This window comes from Lactuca sativa, chromosome 8 (assembly GCF_002870075.4).
Source record: "Lactuca sativa cultivar Salinas chromosome 8, Lsat_Salinas_v11, whole genome shotgun sequence".
Taxonomy (NCBI): Eukaryota; Viridiplantae; Streptophyta; class Magnoliopsida; order Asterales; family Asteraceae; genus Lactuca; species Lactuca sativa.
Window position 1 is genome coordinate 78,461,913 of NC_056630.2, and position 22,554 is coordinate 78,484,466.

General features: G+C 37.7%; 1 protein-coding gene and 1 pseudogene across 1 annotated transcript; one reads left to right on the forward strand and one right to left on the reverse strand.

Annotated features, from left to right (window-relative positions):
- Positions 1-770: 770 nt before the first annotated feature.
- LOC111913710 (kinesin-like protein KIN-14S) lies at positions 771-11,918 on the forward strand (annotated as a pseudogene).
- A 254-nt stretch (positions 11,919-12,172) lies between these two features.
- Positions 12,173-22,449, reverse strand: LOC111914805 (disease resistance protein Roq1). Its single transcript, XM_052766464.1, has 7 exons — positions 22,131-22,449; positions 21,888-22,072; positions 21,588-21,794; positions 14,299-15,153; positions 13,643-14,215; positions 12,797-12,872; positions 12,173-12,702 (listed from the first exon to the last, which is right to left on the reverse strand). The coding sequence occupies exons 1-7, from the start codon at positions 22,447-22,449 to the stop codon at positions 12,569-12,571; spliced, it is 2,349 nt and encodes a 782-aa protein (XP_052622424.1). The 3' UTR covers positions 12,173-12,568.
- Between the last annotated feature and the right edge of the window lie 105 nt (positions 22,450-22,554).

A 22,554-nucleotide genomic window follows, 5' to 3' on the forward strand; every position in this document is an offset into this window, starting at 1 on the left:
ACTAATTTTTAGTGACGACCTGAAATTTGGTCACTAAAAGCATCTTTAAGTCACTAGAAATTAAGTGGTCACTAAATTTTGGTAATCCTACAAATTTAATGACGAATTATATGTGATGGTCACTAACTCGGTCACTAAAACGCGAAAAAATTAAACTGCTTTTATTTCATATCATAACAACTATTTCGTGACTAAAAATAATTGTCACTATGTTAACTATATAGTGAATAAAAATAATGGTCAATATGTTAGAAATTTAGTGACAAAAAAATTGGTCACTGCATTGGAGGTTTAGTGACCAAAAATAATGGTCACTACCTATTCTTATTTAAAACTACACGTTTACTCTTTAAAATCGGGAAAAACAATTAGTGACCACCCAATAGTGGTCACTGATGGATTATAAGAAAAAAACAATTAGTGACTATAAAGCGGTAAATAAGGACACTTGACTAATTTTGACCAAATTATAATTACACAGATAATTTTTATAAATACGATTAATTGGTTTAGTAAGGGGGATAAACAAGGTTGACTAATTTTGACTACCAATAAAGATTACTATGCCCTAAATCGACTCAACACATCTCTTTTGCCCTAAATTGATACACAATAATCTCCAGTTTGACAACATCGCGCCGACCTATCATTGTTGGACCATTGTCGCCGGTCCATCGCCGCCTGTCCGTCGCCGCCAGTCCATCGTCGCTCCATCACATCTCTCTCCAAGCATTCAGATACTCCGAGATAAAGTGCCCTCCATCGCTACAATGGCGTTACAAATTCATCATGTTTGCCGGCCGATTCCGTCGCCGCCATCAACTGGATCACAGTCATTACGGCCGACTAAACAGTTTACCATCGGCAGAGATGTTCAGCGATCCGTTGCTTCAACCAAGTCGGTCGATAGTAAAACCAAAAAATACTTGAGGTCTTCGGTGAAGGTGAGATCTCGCTTAGAGATGTCCGGTCCAACGGTCGTTGTAGGTTAGATTACCGAGGTTGATAAGGATACATTTTGGCCAATCGTTAATGTCGTCGGTGATAAGATCGTTGTTCTGGATATGTACACTCAATGGTAATTAATTAGCTCAATTATATTCTCTTGCATTTGCTATAGAGTGTTTGTTTATGGAATAAATCATCAGAATCAACAATTTACAAGTATCATAAAGGAAATTGGAAGTTAATGTCTTAATGAAGTTTTCATGTATGGAGGGCAGGGATTAAGGGATAAATGTGTTAAAAATATTCTTGTTTCCTAATGATTTTGAATATGGAAGTAGGAAACAAATGTAAGCTTTCTTGAATCTTGACATACACCATCTTACTTAGTTTTCTACATCTATTCATAAACATACAAATCCAGGTTGGAAATTAAGCAATCAGCTGAAGGAACGCAAAAAGTTCCTGGACTCTCGGAGGTGCCTGTGTACAAGACATATGAAGTATGGGAACTGCTCAAAAGCGGGAGTCGTGTCAGATCTGTTGGATCTACCAATGCCAATGAGCTAAGTAGCCAATCTCACTGGTAAGTGTGTGTGTGTGTATTCATTTATAGCATTGTAGTTGTGAATATAAAATCAAGGTGGAATCTTTATGGAAAATATTGTTGTGTAGCTTATTGAGAGTGACAGTTCGTGGGGAGAATTTGGTGAATGGACAGTTCGTGGTTATTTAATTTGGTGGGAAGTGAACATGTGGAGAAGATTGAAGGAATCCGAATTCATAAATAAATCACTTTCAGCTTTAGGAGATGTGATTTCAGCTCTTGCATCAAAGACTTCTCACATTCCTTACAGGTATGTCTCTCATCTACCCCATCTTAGATTATTTATTTATTTATTTACTTCTTATTTCAATCTTCTTTTTGACCAAATCAGGAACTCAAAGCTTACCCATATTCTTCAGAGCTCTCTAGGTGAGCTTTCTTTGTACATAATGTTGTGATAAAATTACAATACTACAATAAATAAATTAGTAAAAGTAGATTGATATTTTCTTGCAGGAGGTGATTGTATGACATTGATTTTCATCGGATTTGGGAGAAATAATTTGTTCCCTGAATTTTGCATGCAGAGTGAGAGGTGTTGAATATGACCAGCTAGAAAACAACCTGATGTCACTGAGCTATTCAAGTACAAACAACTGGTAATTAATTAGCAAAATACTTTCATTTATTTATTATATTGTTTTCTTATATTATTAAATTAATTATTTGTTGTTTATTTTCTTAAAAAATAGACTGAGAAAGCAAAACATGATGAGAAAGAAACCAAAAAGTTGCAGGATAATCTTCAGTCTGTGCAACTCCGTCTTTCTGCAAGAGAACACATATGTAGAACTCTACAAGAAAAGGTAAATCAAGATATAATAACAACATTAAAGAACAATTACTGATTATTATTATTATTATTATTATTATTATTATTATTATTATTATTATTATTATTTATTTATTTATTTTGTGGTTTTAGGTGCCTAACTACAATATCGGAAAAAATACCTCCCTCTCAGAAGAATCACAAAATTTGTGTCCACTCCCAATTTCAGCAACATTGCCTCAAATAAGTTCAAGATTGTATGTAGTGGGGAATCCTATATAGTTTTCCTGAGGTTAGAGCTTTCTTCCTTTTAGTTAAATAATTTTTAGTTTTATTACAATTTTACTGAGATATATATAAAAAAAAAAAAAAAAAAAAAAAAAAAAAAAAAACTTGATTGTGACAGGTTCAAACACATCCTATTGTTAGCTCTTTGGCTTATATCCTATTGAGGTAAAAAAATATTTGAGCTTGAAGAAATGGAAGAAAAAAGTAAATGATTTCATTACTTTGTAACCATATATTATTTATGGTGTTGATAATTAGATTATTAGATACTCTTTCTTTGGGACAAAGGAGACATTTGGTTCTACTCCATACTGGCTTTTATGGCTCAGGTTTGACCTTCATTCTTTGGTCAACTAGGTTCAAGATTTTGTTTCTCATTATTTTTCTACTCTCTTTTATAAAAATTGTAACTTTTGGTTGTGTGAGTGTAGGTATAGCATCTCAGTGAAATTGCTATGATCTATAATGCATTACCTTATATGAAGGTAACAACCCTCTATTCCTACTTGTAACAGCCCAAAATCTCAAGTATTGTTAAATTGCATTTTAGGGTGTTTTAAAGGAGGGACTCGGCGAGTTGGAGCCAGACTCGCCGAGTAGGGTCGCAGATTTGATCGTGGGTTCGCGACTGGACTCGATGAGTCCAGATATGGACTCGGCGAGTCGACGCTGTTCAGCAGAAACCCTAGCCGTTTCGTATTGGGTCGTATTTAAGGGTTGCATGCCGTCATTTCACGCCTTTTGGCCGACTGAGAAGGATCCTAAATCGGTGGTGGGCATCCAGAACAAGGTTTGAAGATCATTGGTGATTTGGGGAAGTTATGGTCCAAGAAGGAGAAGGTTATGGCTAATGGGACAGCAAGGGAATCACGTTTTGAGGCTTGGGGACACTGAGAGTGCATGATTCAGGTAATCTTTCGGATTATTTCCTGTTATGTGAATGTGTGCATGGATTTAGGGCTTGTGAAACCCATTTGGTGATCTAATGGATTACTATGTTGTTATACAAAAGTTTATATCCTGGTAATAGGATGATTAGAGGTCCAGAAGTCCCATTAGTGCGTTTTTCGGGAATATACGTATCTCAGGAAGCAGTTCGATTGACTGCATGGCGTGGACTCGCCGAGTCGGATGATCAGACTCGGCGAGTAGCTTGAAGATTCACTAGGACTCGCCGAGTTGTTCTTCAGACTCGGCGAGTAGCTTGAAGATCTACTGGAACTCGTCGAGTCGTTCTTCAGACTCGGCGAGTGGTGTCAGGATGCTTATACTCGTCGAGTTACCCCTTTGCACTCGACGAGTTCAGTCAGGATTGACCGTTGACCTGTATATATATTAGAGGGGTCAGTTGCCTTGTTTGATAAGATCATTAACTAAGGCTGTGGTATTATAGGAAACCTGCGGAACTAGCGGATTGTGTGCGAGTAGCTCGAAGAGGTTATAGCCTGCGTACTACGAGGTGAGTCTTCTCACTATACCTCACCCGGAAGGGTTTGGTTGTGTGACCGGAAGGTCAAGTTTGTTGTGTGTTATGGTTATATGCTATGCATGGAAAGTTAGTTGCTACGCGTGATATACATGCTTATATATGGGCCGGAAGGCAATGTATTATGTGACAGAAAGGGCAGGTATGATATATGATTTATGTGCTTTAAGTGTTAGAGTATTTGTATTATGTGCTATGTATGTGTATGGGCCGGAAGGCAATGTTATGTGGATCGAAAGATCCGGGCCGGAAGGCAAAGTTATGTGGATCGAAAGATCCGGGCCGGAAGGCAATGTTATGTGGACCGAGAGGTCCGGGCCGGATGGCGTATGTGCGTAAGGTATATTGGGGAACTCACTAAGCCTCGTGCTTACGTTGTTTATGTTACGTTGTTTCAGGTTCTTACAGTAACGCGGGATGGCAACGGTTCGATTGTACACACCGAAGAAAGAGTTGAGTTTTGGAGGATCCTGGTCTTCTTTTATAACGAAAATGAAACTACGTTTTGTAATTTGAATGTGAATAAGATTTTAAACGAGTGTTTTTAATATTAAATTGATTAATTAAATGAAAATTTTATTTTTGGAAATCTGGGTGTTACAAATTGGTATCAGAGCCTTGGTTTGAGGGATTCGGACGCGCCTACGGGTAAATCTGGACTCAAACTGAGGAAGTAAGAAAAAGTTTTCCAAATAAATGGTTTTTTTTAAAAGTGAATAAGAGTTCAAAGAGGAAGCAAGAAAGAGCAGTGTGTACAATCAGCCAGAGCCAAACGGTGATTTCCCAAAATACTCTTACTTTTGTATTATGAAATGTCTATTATGCACTTTATGAGATATTATTGCATGCTAGAGACAGGCTAGGTATTTCACATCTTAGGACTAGAGTGGCCTGATTTGTGATGCCTTAGTCTAGGGTTGCTGTTATATGTGCGTTATGCTTTTGTGTGTATGGGATGAGTGAGAGTATCTAGTTAGAACGCACGAGGGGTAGAGCTACAGAGTACAGTGGTACTTCCGAGGATGAGCCGAGAAGGTGGAGCTATCACAGCTAAGGAGTCCTATGTATGCTTCGATGCTCGAATGCTGCTTGCTTCGTGCTTTGTGGAGTTCTCGATGATGGGAGACAGCTACTAAGTGAGTATGACGATACTCAGGAGGTAGATGTTTGGCATCATCAGGAGCTCTTCAGCAGCTGATAGCAAAGAAGTGGGAGGACGGCGGAATGGGCTAGAGATTAAACCTAGCCAAGATGGGTGCGCGGGTAGAGTAGGGGATTTCGCTGGGAAGCGAGTGTGCAAGATGGAATTGGTGAAAAGAGTAGGTCGATCAGCTATTTAGGAACTCTGGGATGGTCCGTGTGGAAAGTATGGGTAGATGTGGCAGGTAGTATGGGCCCGTACTACTGAAAGCAGAGGACCCATACTTGATACAGGGAGCATCCTAAAGGTCCTAAGGAACAGGTTGAGGGGTGATGTTATGGTTCGGATACCATACATCGGAGCGGATACAGAGTGATGTTATGGTCCGGGCACCATACATCGGAATAGATTGAGATAGATGTTGTGGTTCGAGTGCTACACATTGGAGCAGGTTGAGGAATGGTGCTATGGTTCAGGTACCATACACCGAAGCATGTTGAGGAAGGATGTCATGGGATGAGTACCATGGTTCGTAGTGGATGATGCTTGTGGCTATCTTGTTATCCGGTTATCGATCGGACGAGCACGAGCGAGCGGGATGCGAGGATTCGCGAGATCCGGCGTGATGAGGTTGCTGCATTGTTGCGGGTTGAGTCGCCAGAATTGTTTGGGTCGATCAGGACCACTATGATTGAAGTAGTTTGATGAGCGATATGCGGCTTTCGCAGAGACGGCTGCCGCGGCAGTTACAGCGGCTGTAGCAACGGCAAAGAAAGGGACTAGTCGGGGTTTCAGTATCGGGACTTCTATTATGCGAAGCCTCCCGTATTCGATGGAGTTCAGAACTCGATTGTTGCTATGAGATGGTTATCAGACATGGAGGGGTGTTTCTCCACGAGTTTGTGCCCTACTGATCAGAGGGTGGGGTGTGCTCTGAACCTATTGAGGCTCGGGGCGAAGGATTGGTGGAGATTGACCACGAGGTCATTTTCCGATGCGCAGAGGGCTGCGGTTTCATGGGATCAATTCAGAGGGATGTTCAGTACTCGCTATGTTCCGCGAGATGAAAAGGAGAGATTGGCTCGGGAATTCCTTGAGCTGAGACAGGATTTGGAGTCGGTGACTGAGAGCACCGGGATGTTTATTGAGAGGGCGATGTTTTGCCCTGAGATCGCTTCGGAGCAGGCTCAGATGGTCCGGAATCCAAGTATGCTCAAGAGGGGGAGTATCAGACAGTTCGTGTCTGCGCAGAGACGCGAGACCGTGTTGGTATCGCAGGAGGCCGCCATGTGGCGTGAGTTAGAGGTTGAGTGGCAGTAGCGTGAGATGAGGCAGGCCCCGATGCAGTCGTAGTCGGCGCCGAAAACGGTCCATGACCGTAGACGTTGAATAGCAGGTTGGGTTATAGTGGTAGCAGTGAAGAGTTCAGACGAGTTTTGCAGTGCGGAGAGTTATCGTCTGTATTGAGAGTAAGTCCCTGTTCTTGGGACAAATCCGGCGTTGGATACGGGTTGATGAGTTGAGATGAGAGGAACGATGATGCTGCGGTGCAGTCTACGAGCCAGATATGTTCTCGAGCTGTGCAGGTGCTTAGTATTAGATCAGTATGGGATTTGGAACGATTAGAGGCAGCTGTGATGAGAAGTTCTTGGAGAGTTAGCTAGAGGATCAGAGTATAGGGGATTGATTGACTTCATAAGGGGAGGGACTATCGGGTGTTGCACAGCACTTTTCTGGAGCAGGTACGACTTCGCTGGTGAAAGATAGTCGTGGGTTGATTGTATACCAGTTGGTGTTGGTTCGAACTCTAGTGGGGGAGAACCGGGTGCAGTATGTAAGAAAGCAAGAATTGTCAGGAGTAGTAATAGGTGGAGTATAGAGATGCAGTAGGAGAGCATGAGATCATAGGTGTCGATGATCGAGTAAAAAGGGGTTACATCGGAGCTTGCGGGTCCGGTGGTACATGCCGCGAGTGCGGAAAGGAGGGGCACTGTGCGCGGGATTGTTGGCAGTCAGTGCCAATACGGGATTTGAGGGGACAGAATGAAGCGGAGCCCCAGAGGGCTCAGGGTCGTGTTTATCTGCGTGCGACAGAGGGAGACGGAGCAGTGCCGGAGGCAGCGGCAGGTATGATGCTTTCGGGATGTCTTAATTGTCTTGCATGGATGTGGCGTATTATTTGTGCTGGTATCTTGTATGGATTTCGATGCGGTATTCGTTGTTTCGCGGGTCGGGCATGGTTATGGATTGGTGCTTCAGGTTTTCGCTTTGGCATTCGTTATTCCCTGATGGTTGGGTATGGTTGTAATTGGTATTTTAGTGTCTGTAGTCTTGTGCGGTTTTCGATGTGATGTTCATCCTTTGGGCAGATTGTGAGTTGGTTATGGGTTGATGTCGAGGATTCCCTTGGTTATCGTTCGTGAGGGTTGTTAGGGGAGATGCGGCACTGGGTTGATTGTCGGGTAGTATCTGCAGTTGTGGAGTAGATAATTGAAGGATCAGATTCTTTTGAGCGGATTGATCAGGGAGGAGATGTGTTTTGCTGAGGGTTGCTTACGCTTGTGGGAAGCAGTCAGTGGGTAAATGTTCTCTTTGTGCAGGATGGTTCTGAAAGGTCGTTAATGGTGATCGGTGGCAGTTAGTCAGTGTTTTAGTGGGGGAGAATTGTAAAATTCTCCGGGAGATCGATGAGTATGTGAGGGTGCTTAGCTGCCGGGGTTCAGCAATGTTTGTCAGCGCAAAGTATAGGCCGACGAGAGCGAGTGTTGGGTATGTGGGGCGAGATACAGACCTAGGGCATTTGATTATGGAGGCCTGAAAGGAGGTCGGGATCAAGCTTGAGTAAGTAAACGGAATTTTACGATCAGAGTATTGGTACGTTTGGGGTACGTGATGGTTGTACTGCATCAATCCCACGGGATTATGTTGTGCATGTTTCTAGAGCTGGAACCGGAAGGTTCCGGAGTTAGAACCTGAGGGTTCGTAGAGTTGGGTGTACGGACCCACAGGGACATAGCCTCGAGTGGCTAGTATGTGTGATGAGAGTCGGTCCAGTCATGCTGGAGACTCTGTTGGTATTGCTGGATCAGTTTGAGATTGCGGATGGTGTATGTTGCAGTGTGAGTGCATTGGAAGGTCTGGCCCCGGGTTAGTGATCTTGTTCAGCTGAAGTAGTGATCTTGATGAGTGGAGAGAGTACATGAGATTGAGAGCCCCTGCAATGAGAACCAGAGTATGTGAATAGCAGTTACGCAAAAAGGGTGGTGTCGCTTGGGGCGAGCACCGTGGCACCGGTTGGAGTGGCATTATGTTCAAGAGAGAGTTCCGTGGAGAAGGAAAAGAGGAGGGGATGTAACTCCGAAGGGGGTGCAAGTTCACGAAAGTGAAAGCTGCAGAGCAAAGTTATGGTTAGAGTATTTCGAGTATGGTTCTGAGCATCGTGCTCGCGGCAGTGGAGTAGGAACCCATCCGGTTGGGATGTCTGTTGAGGCCCAGAAGGGATGCATGGAGAGAGAAAGTTTTAAATTCCCAGTATGAATCTGATCAGAGTGTAGGGTGGATGTAGTGGTTCATCTTGGGAGATGTTCGAGGATATCATCAGTGTATCGGGTCTTCCAACCTGCGGGTGTTGGGACTAGTTCAGTATGTGTATGTGATGGCAAGAGGGAACTTGTGAGAGTTGATCTGAGAGAGAGAACGGACCTCTCAGTCGGTCCGGAATGGGCAAAGTGGGCTTTGGATCGGGGATCCGGTGGTTCAGGGTTTCCTAACCCTTATGGGTGGCGTGATCGAGATTTGGAGCAGAGTGCATCTTGGGTAATTTCCGATTTCAGAAAGTGATGAGCAGTTCAGAGTACGTACTTTAGTTGGCAAAGCAGACTCGGCAGGTTAAAGAGAGTTAGTGATTGTATAGAGTTAACAGGAAAGTTATGCAGGCAGACGCCGTTGCGAGTATGTGATTCAGGTCAGCGACTTCGTATTTCTGTCGGGTGTTTCGATTTAGGATGAGGGGTAAATGGGGGGCCCCGGTATGTTGGGGCTTTTCGTGAAGGTGCGAAGGTAGGAAGGGTGGCCTACCGTTTGGAGCCGTCAACGGGATTGGATCGGATCCATGACACTTGTATGTGTCGCAATTGAAGGGGTGTCTAGCGGATGAGTCAGCAGTGGTTCTACTAGAGAACGGTTAGGTGAATGCGAGCCTGTGTTACATTGAGAGGCCAGTGGCCGTCGGAGATCGGAAGATCAAGGTTCTGAGGGACAAGGAGGTACCTTTGGTACTGGGTTCAGTAGCGGCCTCGGAAGAGATTGGAAGTGTCTAGGGAAGCCGAAACGTGTGATGCGGGGGCAGCATCCAGAATTATTTTCAGAGCGAGACTTCGAGGGCGAAGTCTAATTCTAGTGGGGGAGAGTTGTAACAGCCCAAAATCTCAAGTATTGTTAAATTGCATTTTAGGGTGTTTTAAAGGAGGGACTCGGCGAGTTGGAGCCAGACTCGCCGAGTAGGGTCGCAGATTTGATCGTGGGTTCGCGACTGGACTCGACGAGTCCAGATATGGACTCGGCGAGTCGACGCTGTTCAGCAGAAACCCTAGCCGTTTCGTATTGGGTCGTATTTAAGGGTTGCATGCCGTCATTTCACGCCTTTTGGCCGACTGAGAAGGATCCTAAATCGGTGGTGGGCATCCAGAACAAGGTTTGAAGATCATTGGTGATTTGGGGAAGTTATGGTCCAAGAAGGAGAAGGTTATGGCTAATGGGACAGCAAGGGAATCACGTTTTGAGGCTTGGGGACACTGAGAGTGCATGATTCAGGTAATCTTTCGGATTATTTCCTGTTATGTGAATGTGTGCATGGATTTAGGGCTTGTGAAACCCATTTGGTGATCTAATGGATTACTATGTTGTTATACAAAAGTTTATATCCTGGTAATAGGATGATTAGAGGTCCAGAAGTCCCATTAGTGCGTTTTTCGGGAATATACGTATCTCAGGAAGCAGTTCGATTGACTGCATGGCGTGGACTCGCCGAGTCGGATGATCAGACTCGGCGAGTAGCTTGAAGATTCACTAGGACTCGCCGAGTTGTTCTTCAGACTCGGCGAGTAGCTTGAAGATCTACTGGAACTCGTCGAGTCGTTCTTCAGACTCGGCGAGTGGTGTCAGGATGCTTATACTCGTCGAGTTACCCCTTTGCACTCGACGAGTTCAGTCAGGATTGACCGTTGACCTGTATATATATTAGAGGGGTCAGTTGCCTTGTTTGATAAGATCATTAACTAAGGCTGTGGTATTATAGGAAACCTGCGGAACTAGCGGATTGTGTGCGAGTAGCTCGAAGAGGTTATAGCCTGCGTACTACGAGGTGAGTCTTCTCACTATACCTCACCCGGAAGGGTTTGGTTGTGTGACCGGAAGGTCAAGTTTGTTGTGTGTTATGGTTATATGCTATGCATGGAAAGTTAGTTGCTACGCGTGATATACATGCTTATATATGGGCCGGAAGGCAATGTATTATGTGACAGAAAGGGCAGGTATGATATATGATTTATGTGCTTTAAGTGTTAGAGTATTTGTATTATGTGCTATGTATGTGTATGGGCCGGAAGGCAATGTTATGTGGATCGAAAGATCCGGGCCGGAAGGCAAAGTTATGTGGATCGAAAGATCCGGGCCGGAAGGCAATGTTATGTGGACCGAGAGGTCCGGGCCGGATGGCGTATGTGCGTAAGGTATATTGGGGAACTCACTAAGCCTCGTGCTTACGTTGTTTATGTTACGTTGTTTCAGGTTCTTACAGTAACGCGGGATGGCAACGGTTCGATTGTACACACCGAAGAAAGAGTTGAGTTTTGGAGGATCCTGGTCTTCTTTTATAACGAAAATGAAACTACGTTTTGTAATTTGAATGTGAATAAGATTTTAAACGAGTGTTTTTAATATTAAATTGATTAATTAAATGAAAATTTTATTTTTGGAAATCTGGGTGTTACACTACTACCATATAATATGATCATTTTACCCTTTTCTTTTCCTTGACTTTTTGTATTAAGTAGAAAAGAGACACATATATAGATAGCTTACTAGATTTTTTCCCATGAAGTCGTGTATGGGTATCCAGTACTAGAATAACCTATCTGAATCCGAGTAAATGACCATTTTACCCATCTAATTAGAAATGATTCTTGTTAACAAAGAAGTAGTGTCTAACTCTTTCTTGAGTAAATGGTCATTTTACCCTTCTCTTTGGCCAATGATCATTTTACCTTTCTATTTAAAAACAATGCTTGCTAACAAGGAAACAGTATCTTAATTTTGTTAGATTAAATGATCGTTTAACCCTTCTATTTAGAAACAATGATTACTCACAAAAGAAATAGTATCTTACTCTTGTTTGAGAAAATGATCATTTTACCCTTCTATTTAGAAACAATGCTTACCAACAAAAGAAACAATATCTTACTCTCCTTTGACTACATGACCATTTTACCCTTCTATTTAATGAATGACTATTTGGCCATTCTATTTAATGAATGACTATTTGACCATTCTATTTGGTAAATGACCATTTTATCATTGTATTTTGCAGGAGTCTGAAAAGTATTCCATAAGGATGCCCAACAAATGGAACTTTTCATTTGATTACTTCTATTTTGCTTTTGTAGTGTTAGCAACTCTATAATTTCATGTATAATTTAGGTGGGAAATCATCCGTTCTTATATGAAGATTTATTTGGTTATTGTTGTATTATAAACATTTATAGCATTTTCCTTTTCTTTTGTCTAATCGGATATAATTTCATTTTAAAAATGACATTTAATATTTCAAAATTTCTTAATTATTGACCCTTTTTTGTCTAAAAGGCTAAATCAGTGACGACCAGTTATAGTCACTAATTAGATAAACCAGTGACCACTTTCTATGGTCACTAATCAGATAAAACAGTGACGACTTTTATTGGACACTAAGTAGATAAAATAGTGACGACTTTCATTGATTAGTGACAACATTTAGTGACGAAGCGGGTCGTCACAGATTTAGTGACGACTATATTTTAGTCACTGTTTAGTGACCACATTTATATCTGGTCACTAAATCGGTTTTGTGACGGACCTATAGTGACGAAAAGTGACGACCGAAATTTTGGTCACTAAATCATTTAGTGACGACTCATTCTATTGTTAGTGACCATTTCGTTTTGGTCACTAATTGACATATTTTTTGTAGTGGGTATTGCTGACATCACTCCCTCAAGTCTAAGAGCTTAGATATAACACAATCATTGTGATACTCTTGTACGATTTCAGGATTGAAGGTCCTGCTGAAAGCTTCTACCAACCTTTTTCAGTGGTCACTATCTCTGTGTGGCAATACTTTTTCAGTTTTCCGACGATAAAAACTGGATCAACGTCCCCAGTGACAGTCAGTGTCTTCTCTTTCATGCTGAAAGCTATGGACTCGACCCCTGTATGTATATATTTCAAAACGAGCTTTAGTCAAACATATGGTTTCACGTGAAAATAGAAGGAAAACAAAAACAAACACAATATATTATTAACCTGAAAGGGTGGAAACTGCCTTCAAAACCTTCCGCTTTCCTTTATCATCGTGTACATTCACTTTGACAACCACTTTCTGCAATTGAATACAAAGTAATAACAACCAATTATGAAAGTTAATCTCCAGAATTAGTTTAAACGAGGCTAAAAAGAGTAAGTTTGGTTTTATTTTTGCAGCAGGGTTTTAGGCTTTCTTCTGCAGATATAGACAACATATCCATGTTCTCATCTGTAATAGCTAGCTAGGTTCAGCAGCAATTTTATTTTACCTTTCCTAATTTCTTACTTCATTTTTTGGACCACAGGTATATGATTCCACGAGCCAACAATCTTTTTTATGAAATATCCCATTGAATATGTAAGAATTAATTCACAAAAGTATTATATGTTGGAATGATATGTGACAAGAATCATTTCTTTTATTTTTTTGAAGTATTTATGCAGTTTGTGTAAAAAAAATCAATTTTCAGGAAAGTAATTTAACAATTTTTATAATTATCTAAAATGATTAGTGAAACAGATAAGATAATTACGAAAGAAGAGCAATTTTGTCATTTACCATATATACATGTCAAATCCTTTGAAAGATTTACAAACCAGATTCAAATGAATGGACTTTAGTGGGTGTCCAAGAAAAAAGAAACATATTTGTTTGGAAAACCCGACAGTTGGTAAGATTTGGAATCTATAATGTGTTTGGTTGGTTGGTTGGATTTGAAAGTTGGAGACAGATGGAAATATTATTTTGTAGATCGACTTTGGTTTTCAAAAACACACGTTACCACTGACTATCAAATGAGAACATGCAAAAGAAGAAGTTTCAGAAAGTGAGTTAAGTCCACAGACCTGTGTGTAGTAAGGCCGCCATAAGATCTCAATCGAAGACTTTGAATCATGTGGTCGGATTGTAAATGTGTTTGAACCATCTTCATTTTCCTTGTCCCAAAATAATTCCGAGCAATCTGTTGTTTTCACCTCATCACCTTTACTTCCCCAAGGAACAAGCTCACCTCCAACATAACTGTTAGCTGCTAAACCACTCAGATGCCCTCCGTCTATGGAAAATGATATCATATTGTATGAAGAATTCAATAATGTTGTGTGCCTCAGTGAACTAAAGGAAACATATCCTATGATTGACCCACTTCCATCATATTTAGGATCTGCTGGTGCTTCACTAGACTCTTGCCAAAGCACGGAGAGAATATCTTCATCCACCTCCTGCCTGATGATTATATTTATTCGCGGATGTCTTGCTTTGGTAACAATGCATATTAAGAGCCCAGAAAAGTCATTGTACCAATCATATGGAAGACGCAATGTAAATTTTGTTCCCTTAAACAGCCTACTAAAATACCCCCTTGGAATCATCTGATATCCAAGATTGACACTGATAAAGTGATCTTCAAGAGCATTTCCCTGCCATGGAAAACACGTTCAATTATTCTGCTTTTTGGGTTTTATATAAAGAGTGAAATTCCAAACGTAAAGGTAAAGTAAACCTGGAGCATGGAGTCTAGTAATATGTCACCAACAAGTGGACCAAGTTTGTTGTACCCACACAATGAGACTTTCCACAACCACTTACAGTTTGAAATATCTCCAAAGCTTTCAAGTGACCAACAATTATCCGCTATAACAACAGCTATACTTGATGGCAGATCCCACAATTCTACAAGTAATTGGCACCATGACACGTCCAGCCATTTGAGCTGAGGAAGTCGCCATCGACTAAAATTTAATCTTGAAAACTTATTTCCTTTTAGATTGAGTTCTTCCAAGTTGGGAAACTCCCAAACAGCAGAGTCAATGTCTTTATCTCCCAGACTGCAGTACCGGAGATTTAACTTTCTTAAGCCTCTGGGAAAAAACCGTAACACTGTATTGTTGTTGCGAGGTAAATAAGGCTCCTCTAAACAACATTCTTCTACATCAATCAGGTCCTCTGCTGGGTTTCTAATTTTTGTGTCACCACACGTCCAACAAGTAACGACAAAGTTTGAAGAATACTTTTTGTAGGATGCAACTTCTTTCCCACTAATATTTGAATGAAGATGCAGTAGACCATTCATTTTCTGTTGGATCCCCAAGAGCTTAAAAAGTTTGGGGCAATCTGATAATGAAAGGGTCTCGAGTTTCTTTAGTCGCTTAATCGGTGGAAATATCTTAAGACCAGAACAAAACTCTACAGATAGGAAAATGAGCCTTTCCAAGTTTCCAATCGATGGATGAATCTTTTTTAAACGCTGGCATCCACGAAGAATGAGTCTTTCAAGATTTGGAATTCTATCAAAATCTGGTGTCATGATTAGGTTATTCAATCTAACAAGTTCCAAGATCTTCAGATTTGGAAGATGCTGTTCCATACAAGTGCAAACAAGTCAAAGTATATCAAGGTAATAAGAGCTTAAAGTAAATTAAAAAATATATACACGTGAAACAAGCCAAAACATATGAAATATATACTAAAGAAATTATACTATTTGCAAAAGTTTGGGCTTCGGCCAGCCCCTATTAAAAATGGGTACTGATTCATACACAACAAAAAATTTCCATACAAAAACATTCGACAACTCCATAAAACATAAATTGTTGTGTATGGAGAAAAATTGTTGGGTGCGAATCACTTCCCATTAAAAATATATAAAACTGGGACTAAAACATCCGACAAGCTATTTATTTGGTTTCACCCGAAAATCAAAGAACAACACAATCCAAATAACCAGTTTAACAAATGAACTGGACAGGTTATAGTTGACCTGAATCATGAACACTTCTAACTTGACGAAGGGAGATTCCTACCTTACATAATGTGGATCTTTTTTAACAAGCCTTTGATATGTTTTGGTCGTGTTTATCACCACCACAAATGAAGAGGGTTATCTTTTATATTTAATTAAGATTAGTATTTCCTTAATAGTTATCAATTTAATTTTGGTAAGTAGGGTTCGACAAACATTATAAGTATGACGGAATTGAAGAATCGATTGTTGGAACACTTCCGACCATCTAATGACGGAACTATGATACAACTGGTCGTTTCGGTCATGTTTATCAGCGCCCAAATAAAGAGGGTTATATATATATATATATATATATATATATATATATATATATATATATATATATATATATATGGGTAAAGTGAATATAGCTAACAACCTTATATAAGCTTAGGTACCTAACTCCATAATACTACATCGGTTTGTATCATATTTACATTGTAATTTCCTAAGGTTCTTAAACTTCAACCCCATAACTTGATTACTTCCAAAATCTTTGGACTTTCAAGAATATATCATTCTTTTACATCACGTTTTTTCTATCGAATACCACCTGATGGGCTTCATATACTACCGCTACAAATGAAAAGATATAGGAGAAATATAATGATGAATTTCCAAATTTTTTTGAAGTAAATCAAGTTTAGGGATGAACTTTAAGAACCTTGGATGATTGCAATGAAAATTTAATGCAAAATAACGTAGTTTGATGAGGTTAGGTACTTAAGCTTATATAAGATTGTTAGGTATATTCACTTTACCCATATATATATATATATATATATATATATATATATATATATATATATATATATATATAGAGAGAGAGAGAGAGAGAGAGAGAGAGAGAGGAAGGATCATTTGAGAACCTATAGTTTCCCGAGAACCCGAGAATTAAAAGTGGACCACTAGATCAAAAAACTAAACGGTCAAGATCAAAGATGGCAATATGGTAAATAAACATAGCTTCAATGGTATATGTGGTTTTTTAACAAAAAATTATAGGGGTAAATTAGGTGTATAGATTTTCTGAATTCCTAAAATCAAAACTACTAATTTATCATCACCATCCATACCTATCGCCACCTCCTTTCCCTCTCCAGCAACGATGCCTGCTCCTCCTTCTCCTTCGCCGGAGACGATTGATGCTTCGCCAGATCTAGATACTCATGCCACTCATTCACCTTCCGATACCAGCTCCGCCAGAGATCTCTCTTTTTCTTCCTGTTGTTTAGCCTTGAGAAAATCAACGTTAAATCCTCCATCTCCGCCTCACATTTTCTCATCCTCACCGGCAATAAATCTTCGTCTCGTCTTTGATTGTCGATTCGCATCTCTGCTATAAGCTTCGATTGTTGAGCCTTGCTCTATTTGTAAGGTTTGCTTATCTCTCATAAGATTCGATCTTTTATGTTCTAATCTCGCTTAGCGGAATCCTTTTTTTCTGGCCTTTTAATCTTCTCTCGTCTCCTTGAATTTCATATGTTGTACTACCATTGATGAATAGCAGCAGAGTTCCTATCGAGCTCTGAACCAAATTTTTATAGTTCATGGAAGTGGTTTTGACTTTTAACCTAAGTTTGATCTTACTCTGCTTTTCAATCGAACTCATTACACTTAATTTAATTGTTTAATAGGTGAATGTGATGCTAAAAAAAGCTAGTTTTCTAATCCATTATGATGATTTTGTTGCTGGCTCCAAGAATACCTGATAAGCATATATCTGGAATGGTTGATGAATCAACAAAACTTGCAAAGGTTGTTTTGCTCTGACTAAAATAAAGAGACACAGTAGGTGCATAAGAAAAAAAAGACTAGGAATCAAAATAAAATATTGCTCCTCTGTCTCTTTTTACTTTGGATTTAAAGTGACTAAATGAAAAACACATCCTAAAAACACAGTTTAATTTGGAAAGAAATCTAAAATGGATAAGAAGGAAAAAGTAATTTGAGCAAATTTAATTTCCTTTATAATTATTTACATCAAAATTAGTTGATACATGTACTAGTAAAGTTTCCCCATCGTTATGGAACTTGAATAAGGTTGATTCCCTTAATTTAGTGTAATTATCCTATTGGTTGTATAGCTTTTTAAGATTTCAAAACATTCACAATATGAATTCAATTGCACACAAATAGAAATATATGTTGATATTTAGGCACCAAGTTGGCTACCATGGCTTGTGTTTTTGTTTCTAAATCCTTGATGAAAACGAACTATAACTCATCTGTTTTTTCTTTGATTTTTCTATTTAGGCAATGCCTCCGATTACTCTAATGACATTAGGAAGAAACATATGGGTTACTGTTTTTGCACAAAGCTAAGAGATTAGTGGCATTGATTACATTATATTTTCATTTTCACCATTAAAATTGCCATAACTTTCTTTTTTTCATAACTGAGTTTTCTTTTGGAACCTTATTGCAGGTTGCAAAAAGGGGATTACATATTGTTGCATAACATGGGTGAGTTATGCTACATTTATGATTAATTGTATATCGTATTTGTGTTTCTTAAATAACTACTAATTTCCATATTTTCCATTTAGATTTTAGATTAAAATTAAAACTAGTGATCTTTGCAAGTGAGCAATCTATTCAAAATGATTTTTCTGATGGGAAATTCAGGAAGCACAAGCACTTGTTGCTGCTGCAGCTGAAACTGTTGCAAGCAAAAAAGAGGTAACTTTTTTTTCTTTTTTTTCATATTTTTTTTATAAATGGTAAAAAAAAATAGAGATCAATTAACTTTTCAAGTAATATCCATGAATTATTATTTTATATGAAACAAGAAAGACAAAAAAAAAAAAAAAAAAGGACAACCATTGGAAGCTAAGAATGCTAAGCCAGCCCAATCTGTTGCAGAAGCTGCTAGTCAACTTTTCACCAACAAGGTTTGTTCTTTTTATATGGATATGTGTGAGGGTAATTTTGGAAATATCAACATATAAAAATTGTTGCTATATTGCTTATTATGACTGTATATCTTTTTGCATATTTGTGCAGAAACTAAGTTCAAAATCAATTATGATGCAATGAACAGACTCTTTGATGATGAGGTACTCTTTCTTCTAATTAAAAGTGGCTTATAATTAATTAGATCATAACATGTATCGTGATATGGGAATAATTATCTTTATAAGATTAAAAATCTTTTTTAATTTAATTATTCATCATCTTCGTTATAGAAAAAACATAAAGAAAAAGTAGTTTATAAATTCATTTTTTTTTTGTCCTTTGTTTCCAGTGAATTGAACTTGGAATTCTTTTCTTGAAACCAGTTCAAAAGATTTCACCAATGTGGAACAAACTTTCATTGCCATGACTGCTTCCATTAAAGGTACTCAATATTTTTATTTTTTCTTTTTTAATAAAAGACCAAAATGCTCCCATTACATATATTGAAATAAATAAAAATAGAAAGCTTAGTTTTATGCATTTATAATAAACAAAAAATATTTAAATATAAATAAAGATTTCATTTTTATTATTGAATTCATTCCAGCCAACCAAAATTTCACATTCCGATTTCAATTCTAATTCCAATCTTGAATTTACATATCCACATTTGTAGTATTCCAATCATAACAACTTTCCACTCTTTAATTTACATATTTACCACCTTTAAATTCACATGTAAATCACATGGAATCATGTATGAATTATATGTAAATCACAATTGAATCACATATGAGTTACATGTTATTCATATGTAATTTACATATGAATCACATGTAATTCACAAGTAAATCACAAGTGATTCACATATGGATTACATGTGATTCACATGTAAATCACATGCAAATCACAAGTGAATCACATATGAGTTACATGTGATTCATATGTAATTTACATATGAATCACATATAATTCACAAGTAAATCACAAGTGATTTACATATGAATTACATGTGATTCACATGTAAATCACATATAAATCACAAGTGAATCCCATATGAGTTACATGTGATTCATATGTAATTTACATATGAATCACATGTAATTCACAAGTAATTCACAAGTGATTCACATATGAATTACATGTGATTCATATGTAATTAACACGTAAATCTCATATGAATTACATGTGATTCACATACAAATCACAAGTGAATAACATATGAATTACGTCTATATGCACATATGTATTTTTTGTGAGTTTTCTTGCATTAATCAATTTTTTTTTTCATTTTCTTGTAGATTTGGAAGAATTTCTGGAAAATATTGAAGAGGTGAAAAGTGATGAATTAAAGAAAATATGGAAATCTTGACACGAAGACATAAAAACATTTTGAAATTTTGTAGTATTTTTTGTTTTTTGATATTTTATTTTGTATCGAATAAAATACTTGTATTATTGTGCTTATAGATTATTAAAAACAATGGATTTTTATATATGATTACTTATGAATATTATAGTATAAGAAAGATGCATATATGTAATTGAAAAATATGCATATATGCACCTAAAACTTTGATTTTTTTGGTTAAAAAATTATAGTTTTTTTTACAAATATTGCAGGTTTTTTTTTAATTTATTGATTTTTCAAAATTTACTGTTTTTAAAAGGTCCAAGCAGTTTTTAAAAAATAATATTTTTTCAATTTTTTAAAAATTTAAAGTTTTTCAAAAAAAAATTAAAAAATCTATATTTTTTAAAAAATCTAAAATTTTTATTTAAAAAAAATATGAAATTTCGTATTTATTATGTTAATTTTAAGACTTTTAATAATATTTCCAATAACACAAAAAATTGAACACTAAATGAGATTGTTTAGATGACGATCACACCCTTAATGAGTTTACTTTGATCTAACGCTCCACTTTTAATTGTCAGGTTCTCCGGAAACTATGAGTTGTCAACGGATCTCATATAAATATATATATATATATATATATATATATATATATATATATATATATATATATATATATATATATAGTCAAGATTAAATAAGAAGGAAATTTTTGATAGGAAGGTAAGAAGTTTTTTTTCTACATTTTTTTTCGTGAACAAACAAAATGAATCATTAGATGATTCATTTGTAAGATGATTCACAAGAAAAAATTCTCAGAAAAACATCTCGATGATTCATTTATATAATGATTTTGTTGTTATTCACTAAAATTATCATAAAAATGAATTTTTTCTTAATTTACTTAAAAATGAATCATAAAGATGTTTTTCTGGGAATTTTTTTCTTGTGAATCATCTTATAAATGAATCATCTAGTGATTCATTTATTTTGTTCGTAAAAAAAATATGTAGAAAAAATTCTTACCTTCCTACCAAAAAAAATTTCTTACCGGATATATATATATATATATATATATACACACACACACACACACACACACACGGGACGGTTCACTTGAGATTAAAAAAAATAGAGATCTTAAGATTCAACCTCAACCACATATTTCTCATTTTCCGCTTTAACGATGTAGTGTACCGACAGCAGCAGGGTATGCCTAATCATAAATGATTATACATATATATCTATTCACAGACTCACAGACTGAGTAATCATATATGATTATGACAGTGGTAGAAGAGGTGGTTGCAACGAAGTTGGCGGCGGTATAAGTGACAGAGGTAACAGTGGTGGGGTGTGTCAGAGATGGTGGTAGTGGTGGTGGCGGTTGTGCTGGTGGGGATGGTGGCAGAGGAGAAAGGAATGGGTGGCGATATATAATCATTTATGGTTATAACAGGCCTACCGCGCCGGTACGCCGGAGGGTTAGATTAAGATTAAAAATAAAATAAAAATATTGATATTCAACCTCAGCCACATAGATTAAAATATGTATGTTAAGCCCTACTTACCAAATTTAAAAACATACCAAAATAAAGTGATATTGCTTCATGACACCAATGACGAGTGACATAACTATGTGCTCATAGCCGTATAACTACTTATAATTTCATCTCTGAATTAGGCAAGTAAGGTCGATAATTCTTCATCCACTTTGTTTTAATTTGTTATTTAGATAGAGTATAAGAATTACCTTATAACCCCTCCAAAGTCGTTTCTGCGAGATGTCATCCAATATCAGACAACAAAGGTTCTTTGGTGGAAAGTTAGTAGGAAATGGACTTGCAAGATCACCTCTCCAATCAATCCACCGGAGGTTTTTCAGGTTTGCAACCGAAGGAAGTTCTACTAGATCATAGCTATTGCATTCAAATCTTACTGCTTTAACCATGTCAAGTTCCTGTAATAGATGCAAAATGATATCAGGATTCTAGAACATCTTCCTTCTTCCAAACTATACATATATAACATGCATAGATAGCTTAATCATTACCTTCGTCGCATCCATAGCACAAATTTTTAGAACATCTTCCTTCTTCCAAACTCTACTATGTTTTTCTGGATTCTCAGGGTGTTCCCCTCTAACAATGTAGCGTCCCATTTCTTGCAACAGATCATGTATATCAAACCTTCCATCTGAAATTGTTATGAGCGCCTTTTCTAACAACACCTTTATGCCTAGGGTAAAAACCACAAGCATCAAGCATTGCCATTATCCCTTCATTTTTATACTGACCTCTGAAGAAGCATGCAATATCAAGAAACAACTCTTTCTCAACCGGTGTAAGTCCATCAAAGCTGATCTGTAGCTTTTCCACAATATTTGTATCTGGGATCTCTTTCAATCTGGCTATTGCACTCCTCCACTCATTAATGTCTTTTCCACATAGAAAACAACCAAGAACTGTAAGTGCTAATGGGAGTCCACCAGCATAAGAAACCACACTTTTTGAAAGCAGCTCATAATCTTTTTTATGTTTGTGACCACATGGTGCATGCTTGCAAAAGAGCTCCATAGCCTCATCATCGTTTAACAAGCAAGGGATTAAATACATAATTAAAATTAGAATTAGAACTCAATTAAGTCTATAACAGTTCAGGTAGACCAGGATATGCTGGAGTTTTGGTTGAGGTTGCTGTTGATAGAGCACACATGATTT

Bases quoted from the DNA above. Each gene is read 5' to 3' on its own strand.
- LOC111914805 (XM_052766464.1), bottom strand. From the start codon at position 22,449: ATGTATTTAATCCCTTGCTTGTTAAACGATGATGAGGCTATGGAGCTC. The intron at 14,216-14,298 runs GTTTACTTTACC...TTTCCATGGCAG, and splicing joins TACTAGACTCCATGCTCCAG to GGAAATGCTCTTGAAGATCA. The intron at 12,703-12,796 runs GTTAATAATATA...ATATACATACAG, and splicing joins GGCAGTTTCCACCCTTTCAG to GGGTCGAGTCCATAGCTTTC.